Source organism: Lethenteron reissneri, chromosome 2, assembly GCF_015708825.2.
Source record: "Lethenteron reissneri isolate LAM-NWPU_2019-01 chromosome 2, ASM1570882v1, whole genome shotgun sequence".
Classification (NCBI taxonomy): domain Eukaryota; kingdom Metazoa; phylum Chordata; class Hyperoartia; order Petromyzontiformes; family Petromyzontidae; genus Lethenteron; species Lethenteron reissneri.
The window spans coordinates 304,778-320,728 of NC_083780.1; the positions used below are offsets into that span (position 1 = coordinate 304,778).

General features: G+C 53.8%; 1 protein-coding gene across 4 annotated transcripts in view; it reads left to right on the plus strand.

Moving 5' to 3' along the window:
- KANSL3 (KAT8 regulatory NSL complex subunit 3) overlaps nucleotides 1-15,951 on the plus strand; it is a 69,250-nt gene that overhangs the window by 11,595 nt on the left and 41,704 nt on the right. For 3 of the 4 annotated variants that reach the window (XM_061581509.1, XM_061581559.1, XM_061581694.1), the window contains exons 2-3: nucleotides 4,360-4,496; nucleotides 6,260-6,396. In XM_061581509.1, the coding sequence (XP_061437493.1) occupies nucleotides 4,374-4,496; nucleotides 6,260-6,396 (260 nt within the window). In that variant the 5' untranslated portion in view covers nucleotides 4,360-4,373. Of the gene's footprint in view, nucleotides 1-2,029; nucleotides 3,879-4,359; nucleotides 4,497-6,259; nucleotides 6,397-15,951 lie in introns of those variants that run through there. The other variant, XM_061581624.1, reaches the window with a different exon arrangement.

Below are 15,951 nucleotides of genomic sequence, written 5' to 3' on the forward strand. Positions count from 1 at the left end.
CATTGAGGACCGCGATGAAGGGTTCACCGTCCCCTCTTACTATGGTCTGGGCCGGAAGTAAATGAGGTCCACTAACCCCGGCCCTAGACGGCCCCAGCAGAACCCCTTGGGCCGCAATACCCTTAGCGAAGGGTCGCCGAAGTTTCAAGGGAATCAACATTTGTGCCCCCGGAGGGACGCGCACCGTTCTCTCTACGAATGCCGGCACCGTCGCGAACGCCGTCCGAGTCGTAACGGGTGATGGCAAAAACGCCATGCGTCTGCCCGACGGGAGCTCAATGCATCCCTGGTCGATTAATATCCTAATCGGCATTTTGGCCAGGAAGTCCGTCCCCAGCAGGCACGGAACCGCCAGCGAGGAGGAAACAAAAATCGGCCCAGACAATTTAATTTCCCCAACACAAATTTGGGCCCGAATTTGTCCGATGATGCCAAGTGAGCCCCCGTTAGCCGCATAGAATGGTACGTTAACAGGCATCAAAGGACGGCTCTGGACAGGGAGAATATTGTATATTAACTCCGAAATAATGGTCGCCGATGCTCCCGTATCGACCAGGATGCGCACTTCAACCCCGTCGATGTGCCCCACAACGGCCGACGACCCCGACGATGCGGCTACCACACGATCGGCCAGCACGGACCACTGGCCGGGTTCGATATGAGTACCCAGAGTGGTGCGTGATGGTGCGATGGTGCGCGATATCGGCCCCCCTCTCGTTGCGGTGTTTGAGTGCGTGACGGGCGTGTGCGTGGGCCAAACATGTGGGGTGCCGCGACTCGCCGGGTTATGATGGTGGAGCTTGTGATGAGGCCCCTCGTCCCGTTGAGGTGTCGTCCCGCGCTGACGAGGAGAGCGGCACCCCGAGGCGACGTGGCCCCGGACGCCGCAGTTAAAACACCGCGGGAGCGCCGTCGGAGGTGACGGATGGTCGGAACGGCCCGACCCGTCCCGGCCCGACCGTGCTCCCGTCGCCTGTTGCCGTCGGTGGTCGACGGCGTAGAGCTCCTCCGTCGGAAGGGTGGCTGCAGCCACCGCACGCCCCGCCGATGCCCTGCTGGCTTTCCGCCGGAGCGACAGGAGGTTTGCGTGGAGGAGCCGCGCCGCCTGGAGCGATGTCATTTCCGCGTCCTCCTGCGCGACGACAGCGATGTCAAGGTCGTCTGCCAGGAGGAGGATTTTCTCCGTGACCATAGCATCCACGCCGTCGTCGTCCATACGAGGGAAGGCCGACTTAGCCATCGCCAGGAGGCTCGTCCGGTATGCTAGGGGCGACTCCTTCTCACCCCGCTTGCGGTCGTAAAATTGCTGTCGGCTTTCGGCTGATGGTCCATAGACCCCGCCCAGCAGCAGTAGCGCCATCGGTAACGTAGACCGCTTCTCTCTCGGCGCCGATGTGAGTGCGGCGAGCGCGTCGCCGTCGAGGAGCGCCGGCAGCGCGCAGAGAGCCTCCTCATCGGACCATTTCGCCATCTCCTGATGGGCGAGGAAACGTCGGCGAAACCCGGCCCAGTCTCCCTCCGCGCCGATGAACTCCTTCAGCGGGGGCAGTCTCTGATGAAGCGCAGCGGTTGTTGTAGACTCCCGCAGGCAGATGTCACCACCACTCAGCTGTGCGTCGGTGCGAACGGCCGATGGGATCGCCTGTCGCGGTTGTGATGACACACCCTCCGGCGGTGATGACGCTGCAGCTCCAGCGACGGCGATGTCGGAGTGGATGTTCAGGCTGGCCACGCCCTGAACAGCTGTAGCGTCGATGGCGGGAATTTCAAATTCGGACTGCTCCGAAATGGCGGGAAGGCGCCCTGGTCGTTGGCTCGCCTCGCCCCGTGTTGGATCACCGGCCCCCAATCGCGTGATGGTCTCCAGCGTGGCGGCAGCGGCATACAGCAGCTCCGCCAGCCTCCCGTGAGCCAGCCGTAACGCGTCTGACTGCGGCCCCTCTTCATTTCGATGCCCCGGTAAGGAGGCGTCAGGCCCCGGCTGCACCATGTCTTGTGGAGCCGTCTCGGGCTCGACGATCTCGGCAGTGTCTTCCTCCTGCGGTACTTTGGCCCGCGCTGTTTTCCGCGTGTCCATGTTCGAATTACTTCTGACACCAGTTGAAGTACCGGTGAAGACGCTTGACGCCGAGGTTGAGGCACACGTATATTTATTTCACAATACGACAGTGGGCATATACACACTCGAGGGGGTATCGGCCCCCTCACCCGTATAACTCGGGATACACCCCTAGCTAACTCTGTCCTAGCCCCGAATTCTCCACTAATGGGCTAGGGGAGGCTAACTGGCCCGACACTGGTAAGTCGGGCCCGGTACCCGGAGTTCCAGACCAGCTCTTACAAGAGCACCGGCTCTGGCTTTCGGGACCACGCCGCTGGCTCAGTCCTGTCCGGCTCTGAAAAGGACATCGAACTAGGGGAGTCCAGGGCTCTATCTAAGACGTCTTCAGTCTTCTTCCCTTAGCTTAAACATAACTGACTCGAGCCCTTTGAACATCCCCTTTTATACCCAACCCCTCCCTGAGGGGTGGGGCCCCGGGGGATCATAACGTTCGAACCAGCCCCCCCCAGGGTGTCTGGCTCGGACGTCTTAGAGGGCACCTCCTCGTGCACTTACGTAGCCCCGCCCACTGTGTTTGTTTTCCATAGGCTGCCATGCATAACGGGCCCTCTCTTTAACACCCCTACACTCTGATAAGGAGTTTGATACCCTGCTGTTGAACCTGGAGCATGCCACAAAGAGATGGGGACTTACCATCAGCCCCATAAAAACTAAGCACCTGCGGCATGATTGATGGGGCAGTTGTAGAGAAAGTGGATACATTTCCATTGCTGGGCAGTGTGGTTATGACCAGCTCCAGTTTGGCAGCAGAGGTATCCAAATCAGCTGCGTTAGTTTCCTGACCTATTGCTCCATACAAATCTTTGGGTGAGAATAGGGTTTCCCCTTTTTTTCTGGCAACAAAACAGGTGTTTAGATGTTAAAACACCAAACTGAAACTTTTTACAAGGAATCATGTCTGCATTAACCACAATACTTGTGGTCAGAATGCAACCAAAAAACACATTCTGATAATATATGCATTGTCTTTGAAACTGATTGGTCCACACTAGAGACAGCTTTTTTTTTAGCCTAGTCTCAACGGTGTTAGACCAGAGGACGCCAAAAGGCGTACAGCACAAAGACACGCACTATCAGAGTAATGAGAGCTCGGGGTGAGCAACTACATCATGGGACCTCCTTTGCCAGTACCAAAATATGAGAATCGGTTTTCCCCTTTTTTATCGCAACAAAACAGGTGTTTAGATGTTAAAAGACCAAACTGAAACCTTTTACAAGGAATCATGTCTGCATTAACCACAAAAGACCCAAATATGTGGGTCTTTTCTGCCACAGTTATACCCTCTTGTGTAAGCTTGCAAAATATGGAACCCTTTAAAGGAACATCTGTGTAATTTTTAAACATTCAGGCTGGCCTGCCTATGATCCATCAATCTAACCAATTTGGATTGTTTGAGGAGCTCACAGATACTTGAAAGATGGGGATACAGTGCCATCAGTGAGCTCCGGCAGGCAAAGCTGCGTTGGCTGGGTCATGTAGCCCGCATGCCCAAGCAACTTCTGTGTGGCCGGATAGAGGGGGCTACAGAAAAGATGGGCTGATGCAGTATAGGAGGATGTGGAGCTGCGTGGACTTGCGGATGACTGGTATAGGTGGTGTCAAGATCGGCCTCTGGAGGAGGCTCATGAAGGATACTACTGGGCAGTTGGAGGCAGTCACCCTCCAGCAACAACAGAGGGCAGAGGAACAACACTCATAACAATGAGCAAAGCACCGGGCAGATAGAACGCAGAAAACTGGCACTGGGGAACTCAGGTAACACTTCTGTGAGTAATCATAGTCCATCCATAACAGCTGGGTCTGTTTCGTGACCTGCCACCAAGCTTCGACATTTCAAGTGGCCTCAAGGTGTACTTAACGTGATACAAGAGCCATTTTGATGTCACCGCCAATAAGTGGTGAATGGCGGCTGTTGTTGTTGGGTGTTTTAGATATACGTTTAAGGTGGCATTGTGCATACCCCAAAACTTTGCCGTTCGCAGTGATTATGTTATTGATAGCAGTCGGCAAATCCCCATTCCACAAACTCAAAGGCAAAAACGGGAGTTTTGTTCTCGGTTTGTTATATGACTCCCCCTCCTTTTGTTTTGTTACCCTACATTAACTCAAACATGAAACAGGTATTTTTAAAAATGTAAAGTAGGATGAATAGGACTGTTAAATATAACTTGTACACTAAATGTATAGAATTCTGTGATTGAGTGAGTAGCATTGTGACCGTTTCCCCTGTCTACAGGTCACGTGACCGTGATGTCTCCCCCCACGAGTGAGCGGGACCTGGGGGCAGTAGCGGGCTCGGCTGGGGTTGCGGCACGGAGAGGGGGACCCGGGGGTGGCACAGCCCCTTCCCTGCTCTCTCTGCTGTCCCCTCAGGTGCCTTCACGTTTCTCTTTGTCTCCCTGTGTCTCCCCGTGCTTCCCTGTGTAAGTGTCTCCCTGTGTCTGTGTATCTCCATGTATCTCCGTGTCTGTGGAGGAGGCTCATGAAGGACGCTACTGGGCAGTTGGAGGCAGTCGCCTTCCAGCAACAATAGAGGGCAGAGGAGCGACGCTCACAACAACGAGCGGAGTGCCGGGTGGCTAAAGCACAGAAATTTGGTGCAGTAGGGGGCACAAGGGGGTGCATTAGCCAGTTATCTCAGTCAGGCAATCCATGGCACCTGGGTCTGTCCCGTGACCTGCCAGCGGGCATTTGACACCTCATGAGGCCTTAACGTGCATATAGCCTGGCACAAGCGCTGATGTGACGACATCACCTCCACTTCGTGGTGAATGGTGGTTGTTGTATATCTCCGTGTCTGTGTGTCTCCTCGTGTCTCTCTGTGGCTGTCACCCTGTGTCTGCGTGTCTTCATGTGTGTCTGTGTGTCTTCCAGCGTCTCCCTTTGTCTGCCTGTACCCACCCGAGTCTGGCTGTATCTGCCAGTGGTTGCCTGTACAGTAAGGCCTCGACATTTGTGAGGGTTAGATTTTTGTAAATGTAGATACTGTACTGTGTTTAAATGTGAATAAGTAATTTATTAAAAAAAAACTTTTTAAAACACGCTTTTATGAAATGTACTAGTAATGGCAGAACTCCACGACTCCAGGAAGTGGCCCCGAAGCTTGCAATAACGTAAGGGACCGTGGCCAATTACAGCCAACGTCAGTTGACCGTGGACAATTAGACCCAAGCCGAAACGTAACATGTAAAAAAGAATGTTTAAAAATATATATTTTTTATGATAGAAGAAAGTATTGTCATCAGTATGAGATAAGTATAGCAAGTTTTCAGTCGATACCACATTGGGAAGTGGGTTAAAATTGAGTTACAAGATTTGAGGATACAACAAAGACAATAACAATAGACAGAGTGAGTTAAAAGTAAGCGTGTAAAAGGGGGATTAGGTTCCCGAGTCTGACTGCACATATGGAAGAAAATGCAAATTTGTCATAACATTAATGCTCTACTGTACACATGAATAGCATCCATATGCTTAATAAAATTCTATAATACACATAGATAAGAACATAAATACTACAATACACATCAATACATTTTACTGTACATTTAGAAGTTTTATTTACCTTGGATGATGATGGGGTGTGATAATGATACTACTTTGACGATCATCGGTGCACTTGTCGCCACACTTTCCCTGATTGTTTTCTCGTTTTTATCTATAACTCCGACTGTTGACTCGTTTACCATGGCGGCCAACAGCAGACGCACGATCACCACGCGCAAGTCTCTCCAACTACTCCACTTTTTTCGCTAAACTTATCCCTGTTTTCTACCTTTCACTCTTGCCCTTTCTGCCTCGACTCGACTCTTAGACCCCATGATCAAAATAAAAACACACTACAAATCAGGCCTAAATAGCACATAAGTCAACTGCGCTTTAAGAGTAAAAGCTTGAGCATGTGTATGGCGGCACACGGGACACTACTGTACTGCGCAAGTACAGTACCCCTCTCCCATGATGTGAATAGTCGAAGGAAATGTGTGCGAATGTTAAACTGGTATGCAAATATTAAATTGCGAATAATTGAATCCGCCGAAACAAATCCGCGAAGTGAAGATGTTTGACTCGTATTTGGCTCTGGTTGTGTGCACGGCCCCCTTGTCCTCTCTCCCCTGCTCCCACCCCCACTGCAGGACCGCGAGCTGGACCTGGTGGTGCTAGACCACAGCTACGCGAGGCCCTGGAGCGCGCACCCGGACGCGGGGCACACACGCCCCCCTCGCCTCCTCTTCATGCGTAAACGCAGACTGCAGCAGCAACAGCAGGCGCTGTGAGTCGATTGCGGCGTGTGTGTGTGTTGTTTTGTGAATATAGCTCTCCGAGTTGTTCTCCATGTGTATATGTCACAATGTGCTTGACTCTATGAATGTATATGATTCTCTATGCGTGTGTATTTGATTCTCCATGGATATATATGGCTTTATTTTTGTGTGTGATTAACTTTGTACGTATGATTTTCTTTGGGTGTATATGGCTCTGTGTGGGTATGTGTATGCTTCCGTGTGAATGATTCCCCTTTGCCCAATAATTCTGGCCACCGGTCCATCGACTCAGGACTGTATGTGGAAGTTAGAGATGTTTAATTTAGACTCAGGTGCTTAGTGCTATTATATTTTGGAGTCGACATTGTAAATCACTGTGCAGGTGGTGGCGATCTTGCCTGTTTTACAAACGGTGAGACGACACAGTTTGAGAATGGTTTTGTTAACATTTTCAACTATTAAATTGGCGTGGTGCGAAGCCACACATATTGTCTCTTCAATCAATTTTATATGCTTCGGCATCAAGTTACCTCCTGCTAATCAGCAGTGTTTAGTAGGGAGCAAGTCTTCCATAAGACTCACCGCATTATGTCGGTCTTCCTGTCAAAGGTTGTGTCAGGTGACACCCAAAGGCAGGAAATGCCAGCATGCAGTAACAGCAGACCGGCTGGTGCAGTCCACAGCTGCCACGCTACACACACGGGAGCAGTATGCAACAGTGTTCGGGATCACTTGATGAATCTCTAGTAAGACTGCTGGTAGAGGCGCTTGTCGACGCCTCTGACCAATTATCTGGGGACAAGGCTCTCATTGTTGAGGTGACTTCTCACCACAAAGAAGAGGCATACACAGGCGTGGAGCCAACGCAAGCCTCATAGGGGTCTTCACCATATATACCATGCGGACGAAGACATCCTCACAGGGGTGACTGAGAAGTTCTGCCCTCATCAGATACGGAGGCCCCGATGATCCTGACCAAACAGCTGAAGTATTTGCCACAGACCAAGCAGTAGTGTCAGCTTCAGAAGATGATAATGTCTTGCCAAAACAGGTCCAACTTCGCGTCGACCAGGGCCCTCCTCCTGTCGTTCTGAGCCTACCATACACCCTGCATAATGCAGCAGGTGTGTCAGTCTCTGAAGACGATAACGTCTTTCTGGGACAGATCAATTGGCGTGTCTGCTGTCACTGGCCGGAGGTCAATGCCACATACCTAGCAATTCGCTGCGGAAGTGTCAATCTCTGAAGATGATGCCATTGGCTGGGATGAATCCACCTTCCAGGAGCCCTGAATGCAGCTGAATAAGCATCGTCTGCACACCTTCATAAAAAATTGATGTTTCTACACGTCCTGCACTTGCCGAGATGTAGGATGAGGCGCAAGGTCAATCTCACTGAACCGGAGCACCCTCAGCTGACCGAGGTGGAGTCATTCCTCAGTTGCTTGGGGACATAGCAGGCAGGATCCAGTGAGCGTGCCAGATGACAGGTTAACCTACTGTACAGGAAGAAAGCTCCCAGGCCCTGTGGGACGCAACAAAGGTCATCAACCACAGCATCTGCCATAAGCCCAACGAGGAAGAGGACCAGGAGTTCTAGCAGGCTTACCTCAACATTCAGGTTGAGACCGTGTTTTTCCTCAACGCGGGAAAAGACACGCTGTACATTCCCTCTTAGTTGGTAGCGGCCATTCTAGTGGGCCAAAGTTGACCACGAGCTCAAATAAGGTCTTGTGCGCTCTGCCGTCCGAGGGCGAGATCCTCTTTAACAAGGACCTGAAGGAGCGACTTTAGAAGGTGGATGATGCCAAAAAGGCAGAAGTGTGTAAGTCCTGAAACCAACAATGTCCTTCAACTCAGCGACTCTACCACCTTGCTGCTGACATCTGGAAGGACCAAGGTCAGAAGCGACTTTCAAAGAAAATGGCATTGCACATCAGTCAACAGGCTCAAAAGCTGCAGTGACCAGGGCAAGGAGCATGCTAGTTCTTCTGGGGTAAATAGCTTCCACCACGGAGATGGTACCATGGGCAAGACTTCACGTGAGGTGACTTAATTTGGCTCGATTGCATCAATGGGATGCATTTCACAGCAGTCTTGATCAATGGGTTGAACTTTCCCAACGAGCGCTTGAGTATCTAGACTGCTGAGAGCCATGGAGATAACTCGGTGGCCAGACCTTTACTTGAGACTGATGATAGTGCGTGGGTGTGGGGACCACACCTCCAAGACATATACCGTTCCAAGGCAGGTGGCCAAGACACACAAAGGGAAGCATGAATCTCCTGGAGCTTTGAGCAGTGCATCGAGCGCTTTGTCACTTTCGGACTAAGGTCCCACAGAGGTGAATTCTCAAATGCTGTGATAAAGTAACAGCTGTAGTGAGGGTGAATCGACAAGGTTACCCAAAATTTTGCTCACGAATGATGGAGGCTTGGGGGCCCTTGTGTTGTGCGAGATGTGTTATCCATATGTAATAAAAGACTCGGACGCTTCTCTCTGTCCTGTGTCCTTTATTTGGGTTCGATCTCTTTTCCCTCACGGCACTCCCCTATACTCTTCGCTCTGCAGCCCCAGGCTGCTGTCGCTCACGTAGCCCCCTCACGACACTCCCCTATATACTCTTCGCTCTGCAGCCCCAGGCTGCTGTCGCTCACGTAGCCCACTTCCCTCCTAGCAGACCCGCTGCTGTCTCGTCGTGCAGACCCCCGCTGCCCAACTCCGCCCTTGCAGACCCGCTGCTCTCTGCAGCCTCCTTGCTGCTCTTGCTGCCCCGGGGTCGGTCACCGTTGGCCGACGGTGCCGATCCTCGGGGTCCGTGTGTGTGGCGATCTCACCACTCTCTCTCTCTCCGCCCTGCGTGGCCTCACACTTTCCCAGTCTCCGATCACTCCCCTATCCCTTCCGGTTTCTCCCTTTATAGACCTGACCCCTCTCCCCCACGTGACGTAACTCCTCCCCCCATGACGTAACTTCCGGGAGGTCGTTTACGCCCGCATTACACCACCCTCCCCCGTAGAGAAAATCCAGCCGACCTCGGCTGAACACAACTCCAACAAGCAATGCGAGCGAACACGACCGATACGAAAAAAGGACACAGAACACACAATAATATATCGAAAGAACAAGAACACAACACAATAATTAACGAAATGTGAGGGATTTTGAGCGGGTGCGGGTCGCCGGGCCGTCCTGGACGGTCGGCGGCCCTCCCGCCGAGCGGGAACGTGGCAGGGTTTTAAGAGCGACAGGCTGAAGTTCGTCTGTCGCTATTGGAGGCCTGGCAACGTCCCGGTCCCTTAATCTCGAAGGCGCAGCATCAGAGGCGTCCCGCAATCGCGTCCGCAGCGGGGTTGGAAGGGCTGCGGGTCTCAAAGGTTCCGCAGCCGTGTTAGGCGCACCCCGAGCTGAGTCTTCTTTCCCCTGCCGCGTCACGGCCGGCTCGTCTGTAAAAGGCACGACAGGCGCTCTTGCAAGGTCAGCAGGCACAGGCAAAGGCGAGTTGGCAGCAACAGACCCCGGCAAGGCAACCTCAGGAGATGACGCATCAGGTCGAGGGGCCACGTATGGTTTCAACCGAGATGTGTGGACGAACCAACGCCGAGATCCGAACCGAACACGCGCCGACTGTGGGTTGGGAACCTCGATGAGGCGAACCGGCTCTTGCCATGGTTTATGTAGCTTAGGAGAGGTACCTGGCCGCACCTGTGGACAATGAAGCCAGGCCAGGTCCCCCGTTTTCCAGGGGCATTCCCCTTTTGAACGTCGCGCACACCTCTCGTTCCGAGCCTGGGCTTTGGCCGTAGCCATGTGGGCCCCTTCCCGCGCCACAGTGACTCGGCGAACGGTGTCCTGAATATAGTCAGGAAGAGGCTTAGCAGGTCCCCTCGCTCCGGTTCCCAACTGTTCATTAATCGGCGGTACGTTTTCACGACCGTACATAAGAAAAAACGGCGAATATCCTGTAGCCGCGTGCGGCATCATCCGGTACGCAGAAAGCACCCCAGGGATATGCAAATCCCAATCCGATTGTTTTTCACTAACCGTATGGCACAACATGGCGGACAGAGTCCGATTTAGCCGTTCCACCATACCATCCGTTTGTGGGTGGTAGGGAGATGTCCGAATTTTCTTTGTTCCAAGAGCCGCACACACCTCCCCCAACAATTTAGACGAAAAATTCCGGCCTTGGTCTGTAAGGAGCCTCTCCGGCGCCCCCTTGTCCATAACATACCCAAATAGAAAGGCGTCTGTGATAGACGCCGCTGACTGGTCAGGCAAAGGCCAGGCCATCGGCCAGCGGGAGAGATACTCCACCCCTACCAGCAAATATTTATTTCCCCTAGCGGATGGCGGAAAGGGTCCCAAAATATCTAACGCCACCAACTCATTAACTCGAGACACCTGAATAGATTGTATCGGCGGCACATATGGATGTTTAGGTGGCTTACGGCGGGCACAATCGGGACACGCACGAACGTGCCCGACGACATCCGTCGTCATGCCGTGCCAATAATAATCTCGCTGCAGCGTCAATAGGGTCTTCTGCACCCCCAGATGTAAAAGCGTGTCACAATGCAGAGTCCTAATCAATTCGTACCGCAATGATGCCGGTACCACAAGATGCCAGCGTTCCTGTATCCCTTCCCTCCACATCAGCAACCCATCACGGAGAGCGGTTTCCGGCACACCCCCCGCACAAAGACCCCCACTCCCCTTCACAGGCCGCTTACGTAACGTCACTAAAGAATCATCCAACATTTGTTCCCGAATCCACACAGACCTCGGGAGATGTAAAATGCCATCAGCCGGTCCCCCATCAGCCGGCCCCGGCTCAAGCGGAGCTTCAGGCACTTCGACTGCCAGCGCGACAGGCTGAGGGGGGTGCTGAATCGGGCCACACCTATGCGTCCCCGACGCACACGCGCAAGGGGATCGCTGCGGCATCCTGGAAAGTGCGTCCGCATTAGCGTGACGCACTCCCTTCCGATGGTGAATTTGGAATGAAAATTCTTGCAGCGTGTCCAACCACCGTGCCAGCTGGCCGGATGGTTGGTCCATTTTAAGAGCATACTGCAAGGCCGCATGATCCGTGCGAACAACAAACGAACAACCGTACAGATACGGTCGAAATTGGCGGAGAAAAAAAACAATAGCCAAAAGTTCCCTGCGTGTGACGCAGTAGCGGGTTTCAGCGGGAGACAAAACCCAGCTACCATACGCCACCACGCGTTCCACACCACCTTTGGACTGAGACAACACCGCCCCAATGCCCGTGTCACTCGCGTCCGTATCCAGAATGAAGGGATGTTCAAAATCTGGATAATCCAACGTCTGCGCCGTAGCCAATAGATCGCATAGGGCTCGAAACGCCGCCTCCTCTGGCGGTCCCCAAGCAAATTTGTGTCCTTTTCCCGTAAGGAGATGCAAAGGCCTAGCGATCGTAGCAACCCCAAAAACCGACGCACATCCCCCACCGTGGCAGGGGTTGGCCAGTCACGGATGCACGCAGTTTTGTCCGGATCTGTGGCCACCCCGTCCGCACCGACGATGTGCCCCAGATAACGCACGGAGTGTTGCAGTAGGTGACATTTCTTAGGCTTAAATTTCAAATTAGCAGAATGCATCCTGGTGAACACAGCCTCCAACCGCGATAAATGCTCGTCAAATGTGCGGCTGAAGACGATAATATCGTCTAAATATATAAGACATGTCTCCCACTGCAACCCCGTTAATACCAACTCCATCAACCTCTGAAAAGTGGCAGGGGCCGCATTCAGCCCCATCGGAAGACAGTTAAATTGGAATAACCCCTGCGGCGTACGGAAAGCAGTCTTTTCTCACGAGGACTCGTCAAGGGGAAGCTGCCAGAAGCCCGAAGACAGATCTAGCGTTGAAAAGAACTTCGCCCCCGACAAGGCATCGAGAGAGTCGTCCATACGCGGCAGGGGATACGCATCTGCCACCGACACTTTATTTAATTTACGAAAATCTACACAAAATCGCAATTTGCCATCTTTCTTTTTGACCAAAACAACAGGCGCGCCCCATGGGCTGTTAGACGGAGATATTATGTCCGCAGCCAACATGTCATCCACTGCCCCTCGAACATGCTCTCGCTCAGCCGGACTCATCCGATGCGAGTTTAACCGAATAGGGGCAGCGTTCCCTGTGTCAATATGATGGTAAAGCAACGAGGTGCGTCCCAAGTCCAAATCGTCGGAGCTAAACACATCAGAATAGCTCAATAATAATTTACGAATCGCACAACGTTGTTCCCCGGAAAGAGCTGAATTCTCCCCACACAATTCAGCGATCCAGCGATCATCTGCAGCTCCGGGGCCCGAAACACCTCCAACAAAACCCCGGCTGGACAGATCATCATGAGCTGTAAACGCAGTAGTGGCATGTGCCACAACGGTACCCGCCGGCACACACACGCTTTCGGTACTCGCGTTAAGCACCTGCAAAAACGGTTGCTGGTCTGGCCGGACAATAGTTTGTGCCCCAACCAGCGCCGATCTACCCGTGATAGTGGCGGACGGCGACAACAAAACACCAATCGCTCCTTGACGACCAGGTACAGGCTTCCGATAACGCAAAGGAATGAGCATCTGTGAGCCAGGTGGAATATCAACAGACACCTCGGACAACGCCTGCACCTGGGCGACAGGAGCAGGTCGCCCCCAGGGCGACGGCAAAAACGCAATTTTACGGCCTTCCGGTAATTCTATGCAGTTCTCATTAATTCTAATTAGAATGGGCATTTTGGCCAGAAAATCGGTCCCCAACAAACAAGGAACCGCAAGAGACCTCAAAATTAACACAATTCCCGAGGCCGACACTCCCCCGATAGCGATGTTAGCGTCCACCTGGCCCACAATGCCCATGCTACCCTGTTCGCGGCGATGCAGGAAGCGTAAGCCGGACTCACGGCCTCTGGTGGGATGTTCAAGAGATGGAATATTACATCGGAAATAATGGTCGCGGATGCTCCGGAATCTACCAAAATTCGTACGTCCACCCCTTGTATCGACCCAGGTACGGTGGACGAACCGGTAGCGGCCGCGACAACCCGCCGAGCCAACTTACGCCACTGCGTTACCGAGCGACAAGGCGCAGTCAATGGCCTCCCGTTATTAACAACACCCGGATCGCATGACAACGGTGATGAGTGAGGTGTCAAGCCTTGCCAGGTGTCTGGTGCGCACCGACTTGCCTGTGCTGGCGAATCCTTTCTTGGAGCGGCCGCAGTCGAGGCCTCCTGCTGGGGCGGACCCGGGACGCGGGCCCAGCAGTCCCTGGCGTAATGGCCCTTACGCCCGCAGCGGAAACAGTTGATGTCGTTGCGCCGCGCTGCGGGCGCCCCGTCCCGACGCGGCCCGGCCACGGAGCAGCAGCAGCCGACAGCTCCTGCGGGCTTCTGTCGTCCGGCACATAAACTGCCTTCTTGGGGTCCCAACCCAAGGCTCCCCCTTCGACGATGGGCCCCCCCGTCCACGCCGTAACTTGCTTCCACCGGCGCAGGTTGAACTGGGCATCCAGACATTTAGCCGCAGGCCGGGATGTGAGTTTCTCGTGACCACACACCGGCATAGGAATGCCGAGATCCCGGGACAGCTCCAGCATCTTCCCCAGGATGAGAGGTTCCAGCAGGTCAGGCTCCGTCTCCGGGTATGCAGCCATAGCCAGCTCCAGTACCGCGCCCCTATACGCCACTGGCGACTCCTCGGGTGCGCGTTGTCGTTGCACAAACCGGGGATGAGCATCATCCGGCGGCTCGTAAGCGTCTGCCATTTCGTCGAACACACCTCGCAGCGTTTTCTTCTTCGCGGCTTTTATAGAGCGAAAGAATCTAACGGACTCGTCATCGAGAAGAGTCGGAAGAACTTCTAATGCCTCGGCGTCAGTCCACCTCGCCGAGCGTACCGCTGCCAAAAATCTGCAGGCGAACGCACTCCAATCGCCCCCGATGGAGAATTCTTTGACAGTCGTTAAGTGACGACTGCGACTTCTTGGCGCGCTCCCTCCAGCCGCTGACTCATCCGGTGGCATATTCAACATGGCGTCGCAACGTGGTGTCGACAAGATGGCGGCCTTCCGCCGCGGAGGGCACAAAATGGCGGCCTCCCGCCTTTCCTCGTGTGCCACGCCCAAGATGGCGTCTTCGTGCCGCGTGGCCAATGGCGTCGACAGCGAAGACAACCCGGGCTCCTGCGGACCACCAACATCTCCTTCCGACGCCGCCCTCGGCGTGACGAGCTCACACAACTGTGCAAGTACGTTCTTGAGAGTTTCAAGTTGCTCCGCCATCTGACTCCATCTTAAATCCGCGTCCTTTGGTGCAGACGGGTCCGCCGACGCGGCGACATCTTGGACCCCCGGACCCGCACTCGTCCCAGCACGGATCTCCTCCTCTGCCGGAGTCAGGTCCACCGCAGGAGGAAGGTCATCGTCGTCGGAAGATGAAGCCGATGCCGGAGACGGAATATTATTTTTTCTCAGTTGTTTTGCCATGCCGTTACACTTTTGACACCAGTGTAATAAAAGACTCGGACGCTTTTCTCTGTCCTGTGTCCTTTATTTGGGTTCGATCTCTTTTCCCTCACGGCACTCCCCTATACTCTTCGCTCTGCAGCCCCAGGCTGCTGTCGCTCACGTAGCCCCCTCACGACACTCCCCTATATACTCTTCGCTCTGCAGCCCCAGGCTGCTGGCGCTCACGTAGCCCACTTCTCTCCTAGCAGACCCGCTGCTGTCTCGTCGTGCAGACCCCCGCTGCCCAACTCCGCCCTTGCAGACCCGCTGCTTTCTGCAGCCTCCTTGCTGCTCTTGCTGCCCCGGGGTCGGTCACCGTTGGCCGACGGTGCCGATCCTCGGGGTCCGTGTGTGTGGCGATCTCGCCACTCTCTCTCTCACTCTCCGCCCTGCGTGGCCTCACACTTTCCCAGTCTCCGATCACTCCCCTATCCCTTCCGGTTTCTCCCCTTATAGACCTGACCCCTCTCCCCCACGTGACGTAACTCCTCCCCCCACGACGTAACTTCCGGGAGGTCGTTTACGCCCGCATTACACATATGTCAGGCGTTTTCAGTTGACTGCACGGACAATGAGGAGAGCCCCCAAGGGCATGGTTTATGCCAGCCCCTGTAGGGCATTCTGCCAGTCTGTCAAGGAAGGTCAGGTTGCTCTGTCATGCTGAATCTCAACTTATGCCAATCACCAATAGGTGGAATTTGAAAACGGCTCATTGACCGCGTCCATAAAGGTATGCCTGTCGGCTATTTCTGCCTTTCACGAACACATCCTTGGAGTCCCGGTGGGTTCCTCGGCAGTGCTGTCGAGGCTCCTGTGCGCCATGGCTGTGGAGAGACCGAGGCGGTCAACGTCCATGGTTCCTTGCGACCTTAGATTGATGTTGGACATTCTCATGTGTCCTCCATTTGAAACAATGGCTATTGCTTCCGAGAGGTTTCCAACCTTAAAAATCTGTCTTTTGGACTTCTGGTGACATCGTGCCGGAGTGAGCTGATCTTTTGAGTTACCTCTTCACCAACCACTTCA